We start from the raw sequence: 17,252 nt of genomic DNA, 5'->3' as shown, positions 1-17,252 counted from the left end.
ACTCTACTTCTCTTAAATACTGTTTTGTATAACGTTGGTCTCTGGTTTGCATGAATTGTAGCAAACATACTACTGTATAGTATACCGAGTAAACTGTAGAAAAGTATGAGACGTGATTTTACAAATGTTCAGATTTAAAGCACCATTTTACAGTAGCTGGTTTTCGAAAAGACATGCCATTAACAACATTATATAGTTCTTTCCAAACTCGCAAAAATAGTCCTATAAATTACAAGCGATAATTTTGCAGAAAAATGTGTGTAGTAAATTCTGGGTGGTAGATACGGAAGGAGGAATAAGTGGGCGTGGCCCATTGAACGAGGGCACAGTGTCAAAACGTTTCCAAATGTGTATTAAGTAGATAGGAAAGTGCAATTGTGGAGTGGGAGACAGGTAAGAGAGGAGCGAAGTAAATCAGCCAATTTGTTTCTCTAACCACATGTATGCATTATAAGCCCAAGGGAAGGTTAAATTAAACACCACCAATTCCTTTGATTACATAAAATTTTAAGACAACATCCAGCATTGTCATGGAGATTAGGACAGAACAGATATGTCATAGGAGAAATTCTCAGATTCAAATAAAAAATATGCTGATTTTAAGATTCAACCTTTCAACCAAATTAAGGTTATTAAATTGAAACTATACACATGTGGGCTAGGTTGTATGATATTTGACATTAATTATAATTTTATGTTACATACAGTTCTTGATTCACTTTACCTGTGCAATGTGCATGTAAAGTATATACTGTATAAGCATCAAATTATTTATAGTTCAAATTTTCAGTTTCGAGGCTCTGCACTTCTCTTTTATTATACTTTGGTTTCTGTGTATAAAACCTGCTATATATTATACATATATTATACATATATTATACATATATTATACATATTAGCTCTTGTATCTAGCAAGTTGCCCATTCTGCGATGCGACACTGGATAATTTATGCCATTAGCTGTAGTTAATGTAATTGAAACAGTCTTTTTTAATATCACTAGCTCACTGTCCAGCCATGTACATTTATACTATCATGACCTTTCTCTACATCATCTTATCCATTCATCATGTTCTCAAATAAACTGTGACTAATCTGAATATGTAACTATGTTATATCCACACATAGAGCTTGACGCATATTGCAGCTACAGTACTGTAAAGTGCTATCACGTTAACTTGACAGTCAAGGTAAAGTACAGCGATAGTACAAAGATTCTACAAACTGTACAGTGGTGACGAGCTATTTGCAATCATACAGTAGATATCCTTTATGATGGTTCTTAGTCGTCACCAGGGAAATTAAAACAATTACTGCTAATTACTGCTAATTAGCTACTGCCAAACACAAAATGCAGAGTGCGTATCATCTTAATTACAAAGCAGGCAATTCTATTACACTGTGTTTTAATGTCGATGTTGCTTTTAAATGTAGTTTTAAACATGAAAGCTGACAGGTCTCTACAGTGTGCTTTGTATGACTTGTTTACAGTGTGTACCATCAAGCACACCTTTGCATGTACAGTGCAAGAATCCACCTAGGATTTTACATGTTTGCAAACAGAGCTTAAGTCAAGCTCATTATTCCTTGTTGACCTTTAAAGAGTTCTTCAAGATCCTTATTTATAAAGTAAATAACTAAGGTAACAGTACCTTTTATAGCAAATGTTACAATCTTGTACAAGTTGGTGGATACTTAATGTAATGTACTTAACTGATCCACCCACATAGTATGAAATTACAAATATACAGCATCTTAGATCATGCATGGATGCAGGGTAGTAATACTAATTCTAATATGGATGAAAAAGTCAACTTGTGAGATTGATGGTAAGGAATGAATGTAAGTTGAAATAAATTGTTTTCATAAATGGAGGAGAGTTTGTGAAAAAAGGCACTAATTGGAACGTTTTAAATGTCATAGAGATAGTGAAAATGATGAATTTAAGGTAGAGTTTACATGCTTGAGAGATGTCAAACATAAAATCTGAAATGAATTTCACAATGCTTAACAATATTGAAATAATTATATTATAATTTAACTATTGTACAGTAGCGAGAAATTACTTCTGTGGAAACATGCACTTAATTCCACCCGATTTTTGAACCAAGAATAATATGCACAATAATTCAAGATTGTCTTAATAGCAAAGTTGGTATCTCACAAAATTGTGTACCACTGGATTACAATATAACCAGGAGCTGCTAACAGACACTCTGCTTGAAAATCCTCAAGAAAACTTGATTATAATGGGGGAGGAGGTGGGGTTGGGGTTGGGGTTGGGGAGGTGGTTGGCACAATGTTAGTTGTACTATATATGAAAATCGTAAACAGATAGATGAATGGGAAAACACAATAACTTGTCACATGATCTTCCCCTTTGTATCAACATCTCTATTTAACTTCCTAAATCCAGACCACATGCTCAATTTCTGTAAGCCAAATGAGACTAACGTTGATCAACCGTACATTATCCATCATTAACCTGGGCGACCAGTTTGTTCAATTTGAACTTTATCGATGAGAATTTCATTCACATGTTGTTCTTTGTCCTTTATTCTTAGTACAACTATGACAATTTTCCAACTGACACATATTATCCAACTGATGGTATCAAGTACTGTAGAACAAAAGAGAATTTCAAAGCAAACTAGTCAAATCCTGATAATCTTAAATTTACGTTTCAAGATTTTTCACTTTTTTGACAATGAAGAAATATTCAGTTGTATCGTATTCCTTCTCAAAGTTTGTGATAATCTTTACATTCACAAGTTTTCATAGAGCAAAACTGATATCTTTCATTAGTAAATTTTTAATCATTTTGTTTTAAATCTCAGTTCTACATAATTAGTCTTCATGACTTCATATTCTACACGAGTGCAATGTATTTTGTCATTTGAATGGATAGAATTAACTAAAGGTAAATTACAAATAAACCAATAGATCCACTTTCTTTAATGGGACAAGCAACTCTAGGCTTCCTTGATCTGTTGATTAAAATGACATTTGACAAAATATCATAACCTTTTGTACCTCATTCTTTGACTTGATAGGAATTATCAAAGTTGTTATCCTATGTCAGTAAGCAGATGTAGCTAGTTGTCCAAGCAATATTCACTATGAAAAGTACAGGGACCCATTATATAAGGCTAAACACAAGAAAAGGGACCCATTATATAAGACTACAGAAGATTTTGTTGAAGACCTATAGAACCCCTTCACAAAACTAAACTGACTGAATATGACTGAACTATGTTCACCAAAAGAAACTCGTAGCAATGGAGAATACACAGATTAATTGTAGCTAGTTTTGGAAGTATCATTCTTTGACCTCTGTTGACCCCAAATTACCATTGAACTTCACAGAAAAGTATATATTGTACTTGTACTCAATAAAACAGATCCACATACAAAGTATGAAGTTAACCCACCATGCACTTTTTGAGTTCTGGTGTTTACAAGCAATTGTATCATACACACACATGCACACAGCACATACCATCATCATCGCATAGATTACTTCTGCCTTTGGCAAGGAATAACAAATGTTGGAACTATTTTACTTACCATATTGATTTTTCCATGCACAAATATCTGACAGCTCAATTAATTTTATGAGAAAGAGAAACTTTTGCAGGTACGTAAAGTAAGATTTATCCAGAGCATGTTATAAGTTCCAGGCCAGTAAATTAAACCTCCGAGAAGAAATAGATTACCTTGCCATCCAAACCAATACACAGTAGTATGAAAATTTGTTTGACAACACAAACGTTCTTTAACAGACCGTCATAAAATAGATAGCATCAGAGTATACATAATTACAGAGCTAATAAATTCCTAAATGGTTGGTTTACTCCTGCAGATAGCAACATCTCCCAGGAAACAAACACCTACAGTGCTATAATGGGTATATACATGATGGTTCTGAACACAAAACACAGTGCAATTAATCATACATTGATGGTAACGATGCTGTAACGATGCTGTAATACAATTGGACTGCTCTACCAACTCTCAAATCTAAATGCACCCACGGACTTCAGATACCATCAAAATTTAAACCGTACTATATATCTCATCAAATTGGAAAATCTACATACACATACAACCCTGACACACAATATAGCGTGATACGTATACAGTAACGAAGCGACTGGCAGATGTTCCGCTAGAATCCAGGCCTGCTAATTCTGGAAATCAATCTTGCATGGCTTGCTTTAATAGTGCAGTAACATTATACCATTTCACAGCAAGTCAGATAGTTACTCAGTATCTAACAGGTATGATGAGCCTGATGAGTATAACTGTGTGGTAGGACTTTAATAAACAAAATTTGGAAGGTACTACTAAGATATCATGGCTGTATTGTAGTGTACAGTAGGATATCGTCATAAGATGTTTGTAGGGACATACAACTGGCTTTGACAATTTGCAATGTTATTTTCATATTTTGAGTCTATGGTTCTGCCTGTTTTGTATATAAGAATATGGTTGAAGTTGTCCTACTGCCTTACACCGACAGGACTGTTCTAAAGGCTAATTATTATAAAGCAAATTAATTAATTAACTTCCTCCTGGTTTATCAATATTAATATTAAATACAGTAAGAATGGAGCCATCCACACTACTACACTTAAATCAATTCAGCACATTTTGGTAAGAAATACAAAGTATTGTAGTGTGCGTAGAGTGCTTACAGTATTAAGAAGAACTTTTCGGTTGTTCATGGTGTTATGTTTTGGGCTGACAACACACCAGGGAGTATGGTCATGTAGGTACCTACAAAGTGAGGGCGCTTGTGGGCGCTGTGACAGGCTTAGAATAAGTTGTCTACGCAGCTAGCCTCTGACACTGCAAATGTACAGAGACTATATGAAACTTTAAGTTTCAACGTCCAGTCATGTAGGTATCGTTCACTTGGCCAGTAATGCCAATATTGTACCACGCATGCACACTACAATAACAATAGCCAGACTTGAATTTGTTGGCAATTAAATCCCATTAGACTTGTATTGAGAATTCAATACTACGTAGAACTCATGCTCTAGTATGTTAATCTGTTCTCGTAGAACTTTGGAAACTGAGCCTAGAGCCACTCGGCAGCATGATTTAAAATATTAATGTACTCAAACTTACACTTAGTCCCAGAGTCACATAATAACTGCGGAATAGACTATGCCATTAAAACCATAATTCCTTCTTCTTTATTTCAGATAAATGATGCGAAGATAATTGCTGTGTTTGGTTTGTCAACAGACCAAGGACATCCTTGTTGAATTTATCAATAATAACCTTTAACATTGTCAAATTCATAGGAATAACTGAAGGTACTTTACATTAAGGAAGTAATTTTAAGATCAAATTGATTTTATTTATCTGTGCTGCTACATATTAAAGGTTTGATAATAAAATCTGTGGCCCTATCCAGTCCCTCACTTTCAATCAAAGTGCCTTTCTTATAAGGCCTTTTACAAGTAAAACTGTGGGGTTCACATTGCAGTGTTATGTATTTTTTAATTTTATTCTCATAAAATGCAGCAAAATTAAGCTACAATGTACCAATCCTGCCATATATCTTTAAATATGTTTATCATATTTGCCAATATTGAATATCATTTAGTTATTATTATTACGCCATTATTTATATAGCGCATTATCCACAAGTTCTATACGCTTTACAATTAACCCTGGTCATTGGTAACTTGTCACACAGGTCTACACATCAAAGTGTGCACAATTCAAACAATCTCTTCTGGGGCACAACAGTGCACCACAGCCACGTGTCCCCTGGGGGACTTCCCATAGGGTGCAGCCACAAACCGGCGCACGCAACTATATTTACAAGTCTCCTCGCAAGTTCCCATTTACACACCTGGGTGAAGAGAGGCAATGGAGATAAAGTGCCTTGCCCAAGGACACAACGCAATGATCTGGCCAGGGCTCGAACCTGTAATCCTAAGATCACAAGTCCACTGCCTTAACCACTTGACCACAACGCCTTAGTTACTGTCTGCAACTCCTTATGAATCCGCTTCATCAGGCTGCACACATATGGATAGTTTAAAGAAAAGTCCTAGATGACACTACTGGACATTTATTTAAACTTTCCAATTAATATCTTCCGTTTATTAATTCTCATTTACAGTAATTCATGAAGCACTGGGGGTACTGTACTTGAGGCAGATCTCCAAAGTTCCATTTCAGTAAATTATTAGAGAGATTCAGTATTTTAGAAGCTATTCTAATATTTCACAGGTACTGTATCACTCTCGAAATGTAGCATCAACCAAGGCGCATAGTTGCATAGAAATTTGCAAGAAATCACATGGTTATATCTAGAATGCATCAACAGAGTTAGATCAACAGAGGTGATTGACAAGTTAATGAATATGACGTACAAAGGTCAAGGTTTATATTTACACACAAAGAAATGTCAGAATTTTGAATAATTCTGTGGTTTCAACTCTTCCGTATCAAATTTCATATTATGCGAGATATTTCAGTAAGTAAAGAGAAATATATGAGATATTTTAGCATTTTCCATACTTCCATGTTTTGGCACATTTTCCTTGCAAAGGCTTTTGATAGATCGGGACTGGGGGACCAATTCCAAAGATTTCCCCACTGAGTTCTAAGGGTAGGGGCAGGGACCTTTATGGACTTTACAAATGAGGACACCCAAAAAGAAAGAAAAAAACTCTTAAATGACCCATCTAAACCAAATTTTAAAATGAATGAAATAGTTAGTGTCCTGATAGTGTAGCGCAGCATCTGTAGGTATGATATATATGTATTACAGAAATCAACCAGACCTACAGTAGCATAACTAATTGCTGTACTATGCAGCCTGTAAGACACACAGCTGAATAAACATCATAATGGCTAATTGATTTGTTGTGATGAGTGAGCCAGAAATTTGTTCTTTTAATAATGTCGCATAAAAATTTCATATTGTGACTATAAATCCTACCCTAACATCTCTTCTAGTGGATCCACTATTAATCTAGGTCATGAATATTAAAACACTGTCATAAAAACTTCAGACTTTTGTGATGATACTTCATTTCATGAAGGATGAGAGTACATATTTTTAATAATTGCATAATTACACATGTATAGGATATCAGGCCAGCCAGCCTATACACTGTCACCATGGAGACCCAATACATTCCAAGATGTATTGTAACCATGGTAGATAAACATACTGCAGTAACATCAGCACTCACTATACACAAAAATCATTGTTCACTTTTACCGCTCTGCTTTGGGCTGTCACTTTCTGACTTACATACTGTCTGAAATGTTCATTCATATCCTACAATCTAGCTTAGAGTACAGTATACAAATCAAACCATTTTAATGCTCCTAATTGGCAAGCCATTCCTCAAAACTTACTTGTTTGAAAAATTATGAGCTATACTCACTCGTTCCAAGTCTACTTATTAAAGTAAAGAAAGCCTATTAAACTGGTAGCATTTTGGTATTCCGACACCCCCCCCCACCCCCATCCTAACCTCACATCCTGGCCCACTTCATCATACTTCAAGATCTGCGGTACCTATCAGATGCTAGCCTATGTGGTTTATGCAGAGATTTCTACCCGGAAATATCCAACTGCATTAATAAAACAAATCTCTCAAAATGTGGAAGTTTATCCAACAATACAGAAAATGTTGTGGCCCATAATTTTAATTCACGTTTTATGTTATTATTTTATTTATTTTTTCATTTTCAAATCTTTGCTCTTATACAGTGTTTGCTCAAGTTCCTGGTGCAACGTTGGCTGGCTGAAGTAAAGCAATTTGTTTTCAAGTTCATATGTTATCTAGATATACTGAATTTAGATATATGCAAACAGTGCATTCAAAAGATGGAATTTAGAATTGAATAAAAGTAAATCAAAGCCTTATAATCCCAAATGCATAAACAAAATAAGATGCCTGTCTTCCATGTTGTTGCTAAGTGATCAGGCAAAATGTCTCCCAAACTCCCAAACAAGTACACAAACTATTCCCAAACTCTGAAGTACACAAAACTATTCCTAAGCACAGTGAAAACCAAATCATATCTGAACTGATAAAATGTTAAACATTCACCTACAGTAGATATCAACAACCTTGACATGCCTAGGATTTACCATCAACACCAAACTATCCAGCAATGATTACACTATCTCTGTCGTTCTCTGTAACACAGAAAGGGTACCGAGTCAACTGATGGAGGCTTCCCAAAGGAGACACAATGATATCTATGGACCTTTGCTTTTATGACTAGAAATTAGCACCTTAAGTTATTTACACTCAGTTTTAATCTAGACAATATCAGAACAGATTAACGTTAAGTGATAAATATTAGTTTATCCATAAGGTATGTCAAGTTATCAGTGAACTTTACGACACTCCACAGTACAGGACTAGATGATGTAATGATCTATTTATAGACTACTATCAGCTGAACAGGAGAGAGATTCATAGATTCACAAAGTTTGAACTTGGGTTATCAGTAAAGTTCTTGAAAGGCATTGCAAGTTGCACTTGATACTGTACTTTTTGAGCAATGCATGGCAACCAGCTCTCACAATTTACGTGATGGAAGATATTTCTGTGCACTGATATGTCCAGTGGTACTGACAGCATTTATAACAGATCTTTTTTATATTATTATCGTCATCTGCGCATTTAAAAGACCCAATTTGTCAGCAGTTATAGATATTTACCCTAACAAGATATGGAGAATAATTAAGTGTAACTTACATTTTAGTGCATTTTAAGTTTGTTAGTGATGAAACACTAAACCCACTTCATCTGCTCAGCAATCCTGTCATGTGACCTACATATCATTTTGTTATGTGATACTACAAATTATTGTAGTTAAATTGTTGTAATTATGTACTGGATAAGTCTCCTAAATAAATCTACAAAGTGGTGTTATAGGATTCTGCTTTCGATAACTGGATTATTTAAGTTTATTTTTTTAAAGCATAAATTCTTGCCTATCTTGTAGAGCAATATCTTTATTTTGCTCTTTCTTGTCATCACTTCAACAAAATGTACATCTTGCAAGTAAACATTGGAATGAAATAAATATTCATCATCTACGTAAGACAGCATTACAAGACTTAATAAATGTATTTCAGATATTCGGTAACCCTACCACCTTCCTCCGTCCCTCGACCTACTGTAAAACATTTACAAGCACACATACAGTTCCCTACTGCCATACACACATACCCAAACACTAACATACTCTATCAGTCCCTGAATGAAGTTGACTCACGCATTTGATGACTCATCAATTTTTTGCCAAACAAACTTACCAATTCCTTTTGAAGGATTTTAAAGAAACCATAAATTCTCTTGTTTTGAAATGTATGATTACCAATGGCTGAAGATTTATGATATGATTCTATTCTACAAAAGATTTATGAAGGACAGAGAGTTATGAGTGTTGCAAAGGTAACCTTGATGAAATGTTTTGATTTGTTATTGTTGACTGTGAACAATATCTTACAGGCATCACTTCATCACCAATATTTCACACATGTAAGGAAATGGTTCTTCTTCTTCTTTGTCACCTCAAGGGAAACATCTGCACTGCAATGATTCAACATTCAATATGTTTCAAATATATGAATCGATGGTTCTACAGTATTTAAAAAGTATGCAGTACTTGTCTTTACTTACAATGCATATCTGAGAATCTCTCAGTCTTGTGTAGGCTACAGCCTTTATAGCCTAACACTGGTGATGCATATATTTGATAATCTCTGTCATGTGTAGGCTACAGCCTATATAGCTTAACTCCGGTGATGCATATATTTGATAATCTCTGTCATGTGTAGGCTACAGCCTATATAGCCTAATTCTAGTGATGCATATATTTGAGAATCTCTGTCATGTGTAGGCTACAGCCTATATAGCCCAAATCTGGTGAATGTAAATTATGTTCCTTTCCCTACCACAAAGGACAAGCTCAACGTAAATTAACTTAAAACTTTTCCATGCTGACCAGTAGCTATTTAAAAATCAGCATATTTATATAAATTATGCTGTCAAAGCTGATAAATTGTACATGAAACCATTTGTAATATTTGTAAAATGTGATAGTGAAACCCCGGCAGTGAAATGAAGATTTCTGTTAAAAGTAGACCTTGCTTCAAATTATTTTCGGTGGAACCTCAGGCCACATGAATGTTCACGATCAAAGTCAATTTGGTAGTTTCTAATCTGCTATGTACATTACTGTTTACATGCATTGATATACAGAACAAGCTCAACAAGGTTACATACATGTGTGGTTGATTTTTGTACTCTCATGTTTTTTTTACTTCTATTTTTGTTTGTTTGTTCCATGTTTGGTGGTTATTTTGCCAAGCACTAAAACTTTTCTCTTAGTACAGTACATTTTCTCTTAAATGTAAAGAACTGTTTGGTGAGTTATGGAGCAGCCCAGTTAAATAGGCTCACACTGATTTTCAACCCTCAAAGTATAAATGACAAGTTAATCAGATCATATTAGGCATGCAATATTTTCTTAATATCAATAAAAAAAAAATTGGAAAGATCTTATGAAAAAGAGCAAAGAAATAAATGGTTAGAATGGGATATGAACCAGTAATTTCTAGATTACAAGCCCAGCACTCTACCAAGTTCTGACATATCGTGCTCTTAACTGTAGTTGGTCTTTCCTTGCTGTGAGTCCCAATCAGAAAGCAACAGTACCTTGCATACTGTGTATCCAGCCATCATGCACAAGTTTCATGCTATACAACCCAGAATGCAGAATGGAAGGAATTTCAAGAGAAGATGGGTGTTTTATATATGATGATATTGGTAAACTTTACTTAGTAATAAAACAATTGTGTGAAATTCAGAAAATCTATGATCTTTAGCAATATGATCATTGTGAAATTTCTTTTCTTAGTTGTCCCATGAACAGGAAGTACACTTCACAAAGCCCACCAAACTTTGTTTCTACTTTAAGCTTCAGCCTTTTTTTTTAAAAAGATGTAGAGAATTTTCTTTGCATATTAAAGCTTTCTTAAATGTTATAAATAAAACAAAGCAAAACGAATAATTTAAAATAGTTCTGATTGTCCTATAAATGTTTTTTTCAGCGAGCACTTTGTCAAATATATATATCTTTTTCACATTAACACCATCAGATCTCAGATTCCTAATATGAAAGGGTTTTCCAATACTCCCAGGTTAAATATACCAATTTGTGAAAGAGTACTCCACCCCTGGAGGACTGGTGACGAAATATTGGATTCAGTCCTCGAAAATGATTCTTAAATTCAGTCCACTGCAATTTGGGACACATGTATGCTTTACTGATAAGCCTTAACAACAATGTACTAACTACTGCACAGTGTATTGTACAACAGGTCTGCTGTTATCAATATTCAGTAAACTTTATCATGACCTTTTGCCACCCTGTGATGCTTGAAGACTATCCCAGGTCAAAGGTCATGATGATAAGTTATAACTGATATATTACTCAAGCTGTAGATAATGCTGCTTGCATTTTCTCACAAAATCGAGGAAGGGAAAAATTTTACATCCAAAACCAGAAACCAAGATTGCATGCAGGATAGGATAGGTACCATGCAGGATTAAAAGATTGTCTGGGTTACCCTCAAAGTATTAGCATCTATCAAAAAATATATATATAAAGAAAACATGAGGAAAAAGGAAGAAAGACATTGTTTAAAGAATCTTAGGTTAGGGTTAACCGTAGAAGTCTCTATAGAATGAAAGAGTTCAGTACCAGCGCCACTAAACTTGAGAGAATCGATGGGCGATGAAAGAATGGACATACAGTATTTTGTTTTCTACTGAACAGTTATTGAGTTGCAGCGCATAAAAGAAGTAAAATCAGATAGCAAAATGGAATTTTATTTTGGAACAATGGGTGACAATATTGACACATTTCAATTCTAGCACAGAAATAGCTGAGAAACATACAGGGGCTTTCAATCTTGCTATTCATCACTAGTGTTCACAAAGCTTGCCATGTATCCGTACACAAAAGCGATTTGATAACATTTATTTCATCAACAGCTAGTTTAATTCATGCAGGTGGTTTTGTCAAGAAAGCTCTCCATAAAACAATAGCATTGGACTCTTTGTCATTTAATTCTGAGGACTAATGTTAAGGGGTCTTGCTTGACACAGGCTGAGTATATCAAAGCTTTGCAGCACTTTCTGCCCGGCTTGAGCAAAAAATACATCCTTATGACATGTTTCCTTTCCAAAATGTTTCATGTTTAGTGAAGCTTTATGAATGTATGTGGCATAGCAATGTGCTTGACACTATCTTGACAAAAGGCTACAAAGCATGATTGTTTCCCCTCGTACCAATCATTTATCCATCAAAGACAATTTATTCATATTGTTTGTCTCCCGAGGAAACCTTGAATTTGAGAGAAAACTGACAGCCAGTCAAACTTTCCAATTGAATCACAATATCAAAGAAATGTTAACCAGAAAAAATGAATGAACAAGAGCAAACTTTATCCACAGAGAAGCGGACATCCACTGATCCGTTTCCTGGGTCGGAGAGGGGCTAACCAGGTAATATTTGTTTACCTTCAAACAAGTTGAAACAACCTTATGTACACCAGTTTTGAACAAATCACAGATAGAGGTCTTCTGCTACTTTATATTCATGGAATAACTTTGTATTCATTAAAAGTGTCAGATTGCCTGCCACCAAAATATCTGAAAGTCGTCATTGCATTTCATCTCTGTTATTGCCACTGATAGAGAAAGTACTGTTTGCCTTGCAGTGATTCCTTTCTGAGTCCTATCAAAAAAATATATTAATAAAAACCACATCCAGGGAGGAAAACAGGAGACAGGATATATGAAAAACAAAATAAAATGGGCTGAAATGACTGAAAATAATATAGGACATGATTCAAATGCATGGCATGCAAACTGAATCCATTTGCCAAAAAAAAATGGAAAAAATGAAAAACGAAATATGGGGAGACAAAATGTGAAGTTTGAATTTCTACTTACAGTACAGTAATAATGAAGACTTAAAGCTAAAGTTTGGATAAAAGATAAGAAGAAAAATAAATAATAATTACATCGATTACATCAATTAACTCTGGATTAGTCAAAGTGAAAGAAGAGGAAGAAGAAATTGATGTTTATAATACAATGGACCATACAAATGACAGAAACATGTATGATTAGAATAAACAATCCATGCAATCAGCAGTCAAATCTCATAGCAAGTATAAACGAGTAAATAAAAGCAAGTACAGGTATATAATCAACAAGAGGTCTCTTAGTGTTAAGCCACTATAAACTACATTATCTTGTACTGCACATGTGTCTCATGTAAGATTTACTCTTTCTTCCTTTTTTCCAGCTGCAGCTCTTGAGTCAGCATTTTGTAATATTTTGAATTTGTTACCAACGTGAAACTTATTATGAACATCCAGGTATTGTATTATTTATTTAAGTATCAAATTTGTCAAATTAAAACAGTAAATTGTGTGGACTCCAACATGTTCAAAGCAACAGTGTTGTGACTTTTGTCAACTTTATTGGTACTTTATATTATTCAACACTGCAACAAAAATATTGATTTAAGAAGGCCAAAAGGCCATGTGTAGCTCATAATATCAGACAATTTCAACAATATAACAAATGCTTTCTTGATATTCTACTCATGTTACCTTGGGTAATTTTATAGCTTTCTGAAGTCCATTCTTCATCCTGGCAGCAGATACACTTAGTTAATGGTTAGTCTCTCATAGTTTTTACTCATGTAAAACAATAATAATTATAATTTACTTAAGTAATGAGAACAATCTGAATCAAATATTTATGATAGATATTTTTCTTATATCTAACAAAAAAGGGCTCACAGTACACCACTGTAGTTCAGAACATGCTAAATAGTAAATTTGCGAAATAATATAAAAGGAGGCACTTCTTCCAAGGTTAACAACATCAACAACAAAAATAAAGCTATGATCTGGTTACCCTCCATTCCCTTAAAACAAAAGAGGGGTAAATTTAACATTGTACTACCAATTTGTGTTCACTCTTTTTGTTTGTAGAGCTGATTTTTTGCAGATCTATATATAAAAGCCCCTTAGAACAGAAACTAAATATGTTTAGCAACCACTTCACTTTCAATATCATGTGTACCGTCACTTTACGACTATGAACTTACTATATCCTGTTCGTTGGAAAGGCACCTAAGAAGAATCTTTTCCTCAGAAATCTGTCCTGGCTTTTGAGTTTCTCTTAATTAGTCATGCCAGTACTTTTATTATCAACATTCCCACGGTTCTCTCATATAACTACTACACAGGATTGTTTACACCAGTATTAGAGGTACCTGGAAATGGGTCATTTCCTATTTTTAGAATGTGGATTTAATACTTCTAAATATCGGAGAGAATACCAGGAAATAATTAGTGCCTGCTATTAAAGACATCATTATTATCTTGTTGTTGCTGAGAGACTTAAAACTGTTTAAACATGCAGTAGTAAGTTTGGAGTCTGGTTTAATGGCTGGTACCCAGAACCAAGTGTGGTTTGGTCAGCCTTTGAACCAGGTCTATAGATACTGACAGTATAGTCTCATACCAATGTCCATTTTTTGGACTGCTCTGTTAAAAACATACAAATTTGCATGATTCCATATGTTAACTAATTTTGGAAGCTGGGTATTTGTAGAATTTATTTATCATAAGCTAACATTTGTAAATGTCTACTTTCATGGTGAAGTGGTCTTTTAACAGACTTAATCAACAAGCAGCAAGAATGGATAATGGTAAGCAGGAAGATTGGTCCCATTTACCCAAAGGGAAAAGGAGAGATTCTCTTAGTCATTTTCCAAAGAGTATTTCTAGGCTATTTCACTTTCAAGCAATTTGTAAAGTTATCAACAATATATTATTACAACACAGGGTAACCTAACAGAGCCCATTGATCACACCCCTTGTAAGTCTGCAATAATGTCATTAGCATTGTACATTGGCTGTACTATAGCAACTGCTACTGCAATATCCACTTTCATTTCCTCTTTCAGAAAATCATAATAACATTTACAAATTCCTCACGTCATTAATCCCTGCAGATCTTAAACATTCTGGCAGTCAAGTAAAAAATACCAGATAATGACAATTCTAAATAAATCAGAAATATGAAGATCTGCTAGATACTATAGCTTCCATTAAGGAACAACATTTGTCAACTTTGTAAACAGTACTCCATAATATAAACAGTAACTCCATAATATAAACAGTAACTCCATAATATAAACAATAACTCCATAATATAAACAATAACTCAATAATATAAACAATAACTCCATGATACAAACTGTAACTCCATAATATAACAGTAACTTCATAATATAAACAATAACTCCATGATACAAACTGTAACTCCATAATATAACAGTAACTCCATAATATAAACAGTAACTCCATAATATATAAACAATAACTCCATGATACAAACTGTAACTCCATAATATAACAGTAACTCCATAATACTGTATATGGAACACAAGTGTTACTGTATATGATACTCGAATCCACATCAAAATTAAATCATATGATTGTACATGTTTCATTATCTCCCCAGGACAAACGATCATTCTCGATCAAAAAATTGTTTGCAGTTTCATAATCACAATACTTCCTCCAATTTTTTTTAAATTTCTTTCTTGGATTACGTCAACAACTTATAAACAAAGAATTATAAACCCTATAGCCTGTGAGATTGCTGTGTTTTAATAAATTGGGAAGAAACATTATCGATCTAAGGTGATTGTTAGCTTCCTTTCTTGCTGGATTAGATGACTAGGGTGGATATTAACTGATCTGTGTGTTTATTACTGAAGGTCTAATTGGAAATAAGTGCAGTTAACATAATGGTCACTTGCATTATGAATCACTGTGTTAAGTTGTTTCTGAATCAATCGTACATAATGGTCACTTACATTATGAATCACTGTGTTAAGTTGTTTCTGGGTAAATATATAATGGTCACTTGCATTATGAATCACTGTGTTAAGTTGTTTCTGAATCAATCGTACATAATGGTCACTTGCATTATGAATCACTGTGTTATGTTGTTTCTGGGTAAATATATAATGGTCACTTACATTATGAATCACTGTGTTAAGTTGTTTCTGAATCAATCGTACATAATGGTCACTTACATTATGAATCACTGTGTTAAGTTGTTTCTGAATCAATCGTACATAATGGTCACTTACATTATGAATCACTGTGTTAAGTTGTTTCTGGGTAAATATATAATGGTCACTTACATTATGAATCACTGTGTTAAGTTGTTTCTGAATCAATCGTACATAATGGTCACTTACATTATGAATCACTGTGTTAAGTTGTTTCTGAATCAATCGTACATAATGGTCACTTACATTATGAATCACTGTGTTAAGTTGTTTCTGGGTAAATATATAATGGTCACTTACATTATGAATCACTGTGTTAAGTTGTTTCTGAATCAATCGTACATAATGGTCACTTACATTATGAATCACTGTGTTAAGTTGTTTCTGAATCAATCGTACATAATGGTCACTTACATTATGAATCACTGTGTTAAGTTGTTTCTGGGTAAATATATAATGGTCACTTACATTATGAATCACTGTGTTAAGTTGTTTCTGAATCAATCGTACATAATGGTCACTTACATTATGAATCACTGTGTTAAGTTGTTTCTGGGTAAATATATAATGGTCACTTACATTATGAATCACTGTGTTAAGTTGTTTCTGGGTAAATATATAATGGTCACTTACATTATGAATCACTGTGTTAAGTTGTTTCTGGGTAAATATATAATGGTCACTTACATTATGAATCACTGTGTTGAGTTGTTTCTGAGTCAATCTTGCTCTTTTTTCTTTTGCAGAAGCTTCATCCATAATATCCCTCACTCACACTGAAACTGGAAAAAGAAAAAAATTTGAACACCTCAAGCAATAATAATCATGGAATGAATAAACTGTAAACAATTTGCTGACGAACTTGAAGTTCAAATAAAACTTAACTGTTAGCAAACTGCTTATCCACTAAATAGCCTGTGTTAGAGAATGTGTAAAAGTAAGAGGGCCAGATGTTTCGATCCTAGCAGGATCTTCTTCAGAGGCTGAATGACAAGCTACAGTAACAGAAGGGACAAATACACACACAGAATACAGACAGGTTAATGAGCAGGATGAACACATAAGAGATAGATG

General features: G+C 34.1%; 1 protein-coding gene across 9 annotated transcripts in view; it reads right to left on the bottom strand.

Moving 5' to 3' along the window:
* Window positions 1-17,252, bottom strand: part of LOC139964504 (oxysterol-binding protein-related protein 6-like) — a 72,377-nt gene that overhangs the window by 54,100 nt on the left and 1,025 nt on the right. The window contains exons 2-4 of one of the 9 annotated variants that reach the window (XM_071966106.1): window positions 16,866-16,960; window positions 13,025-13,050; window positions 9,510-9,592 (exon numbers count right to left, since the gene is read on the bottom strand). In XM_071966106.1, the coding sequence (XP_071822207.1) occupies window positions 9,510-9,515 (6 nt within the window). In that variant the 5' untranslated portion in view covers window positions 9,516-9,592; window positions 13,025-13,050; window positions 16,866-16,960. Of the gene's footprint in view, window positions 1-3,566; window positions 4,043-9,509; window positions 9,593-13,024; window positions 13,051-15,920; window positions 16,022-16,865; window positions 16,961-17,252 lie in introns of those variants that run through there. The other 8 variants (XM_071966107.1, XM_071966110.1, XM_071966108.1 and 5 more) reach the window with 8 other exon arrangements.

Source organism: Apostichopus japonicus, chromosome 23, assembly GCF_037975245.1.
Source record: "Apostichopus japonicus isolate 1M-3 chromosome 23, ASM3797524v1, whole genome shotgun sequence".
NCBI classification, from domain to species: Eukaryota; Metazoa; Echinodermata; class Holothuroidea; order Aspidochirotida; family Stichopodidae; genus Apostichopus; species Apostichopus japonicus.
Note: the sequence above shows the minus strand (reverse complement) of the source record. Positions and strands in the feature narration are given on the sequence as shown.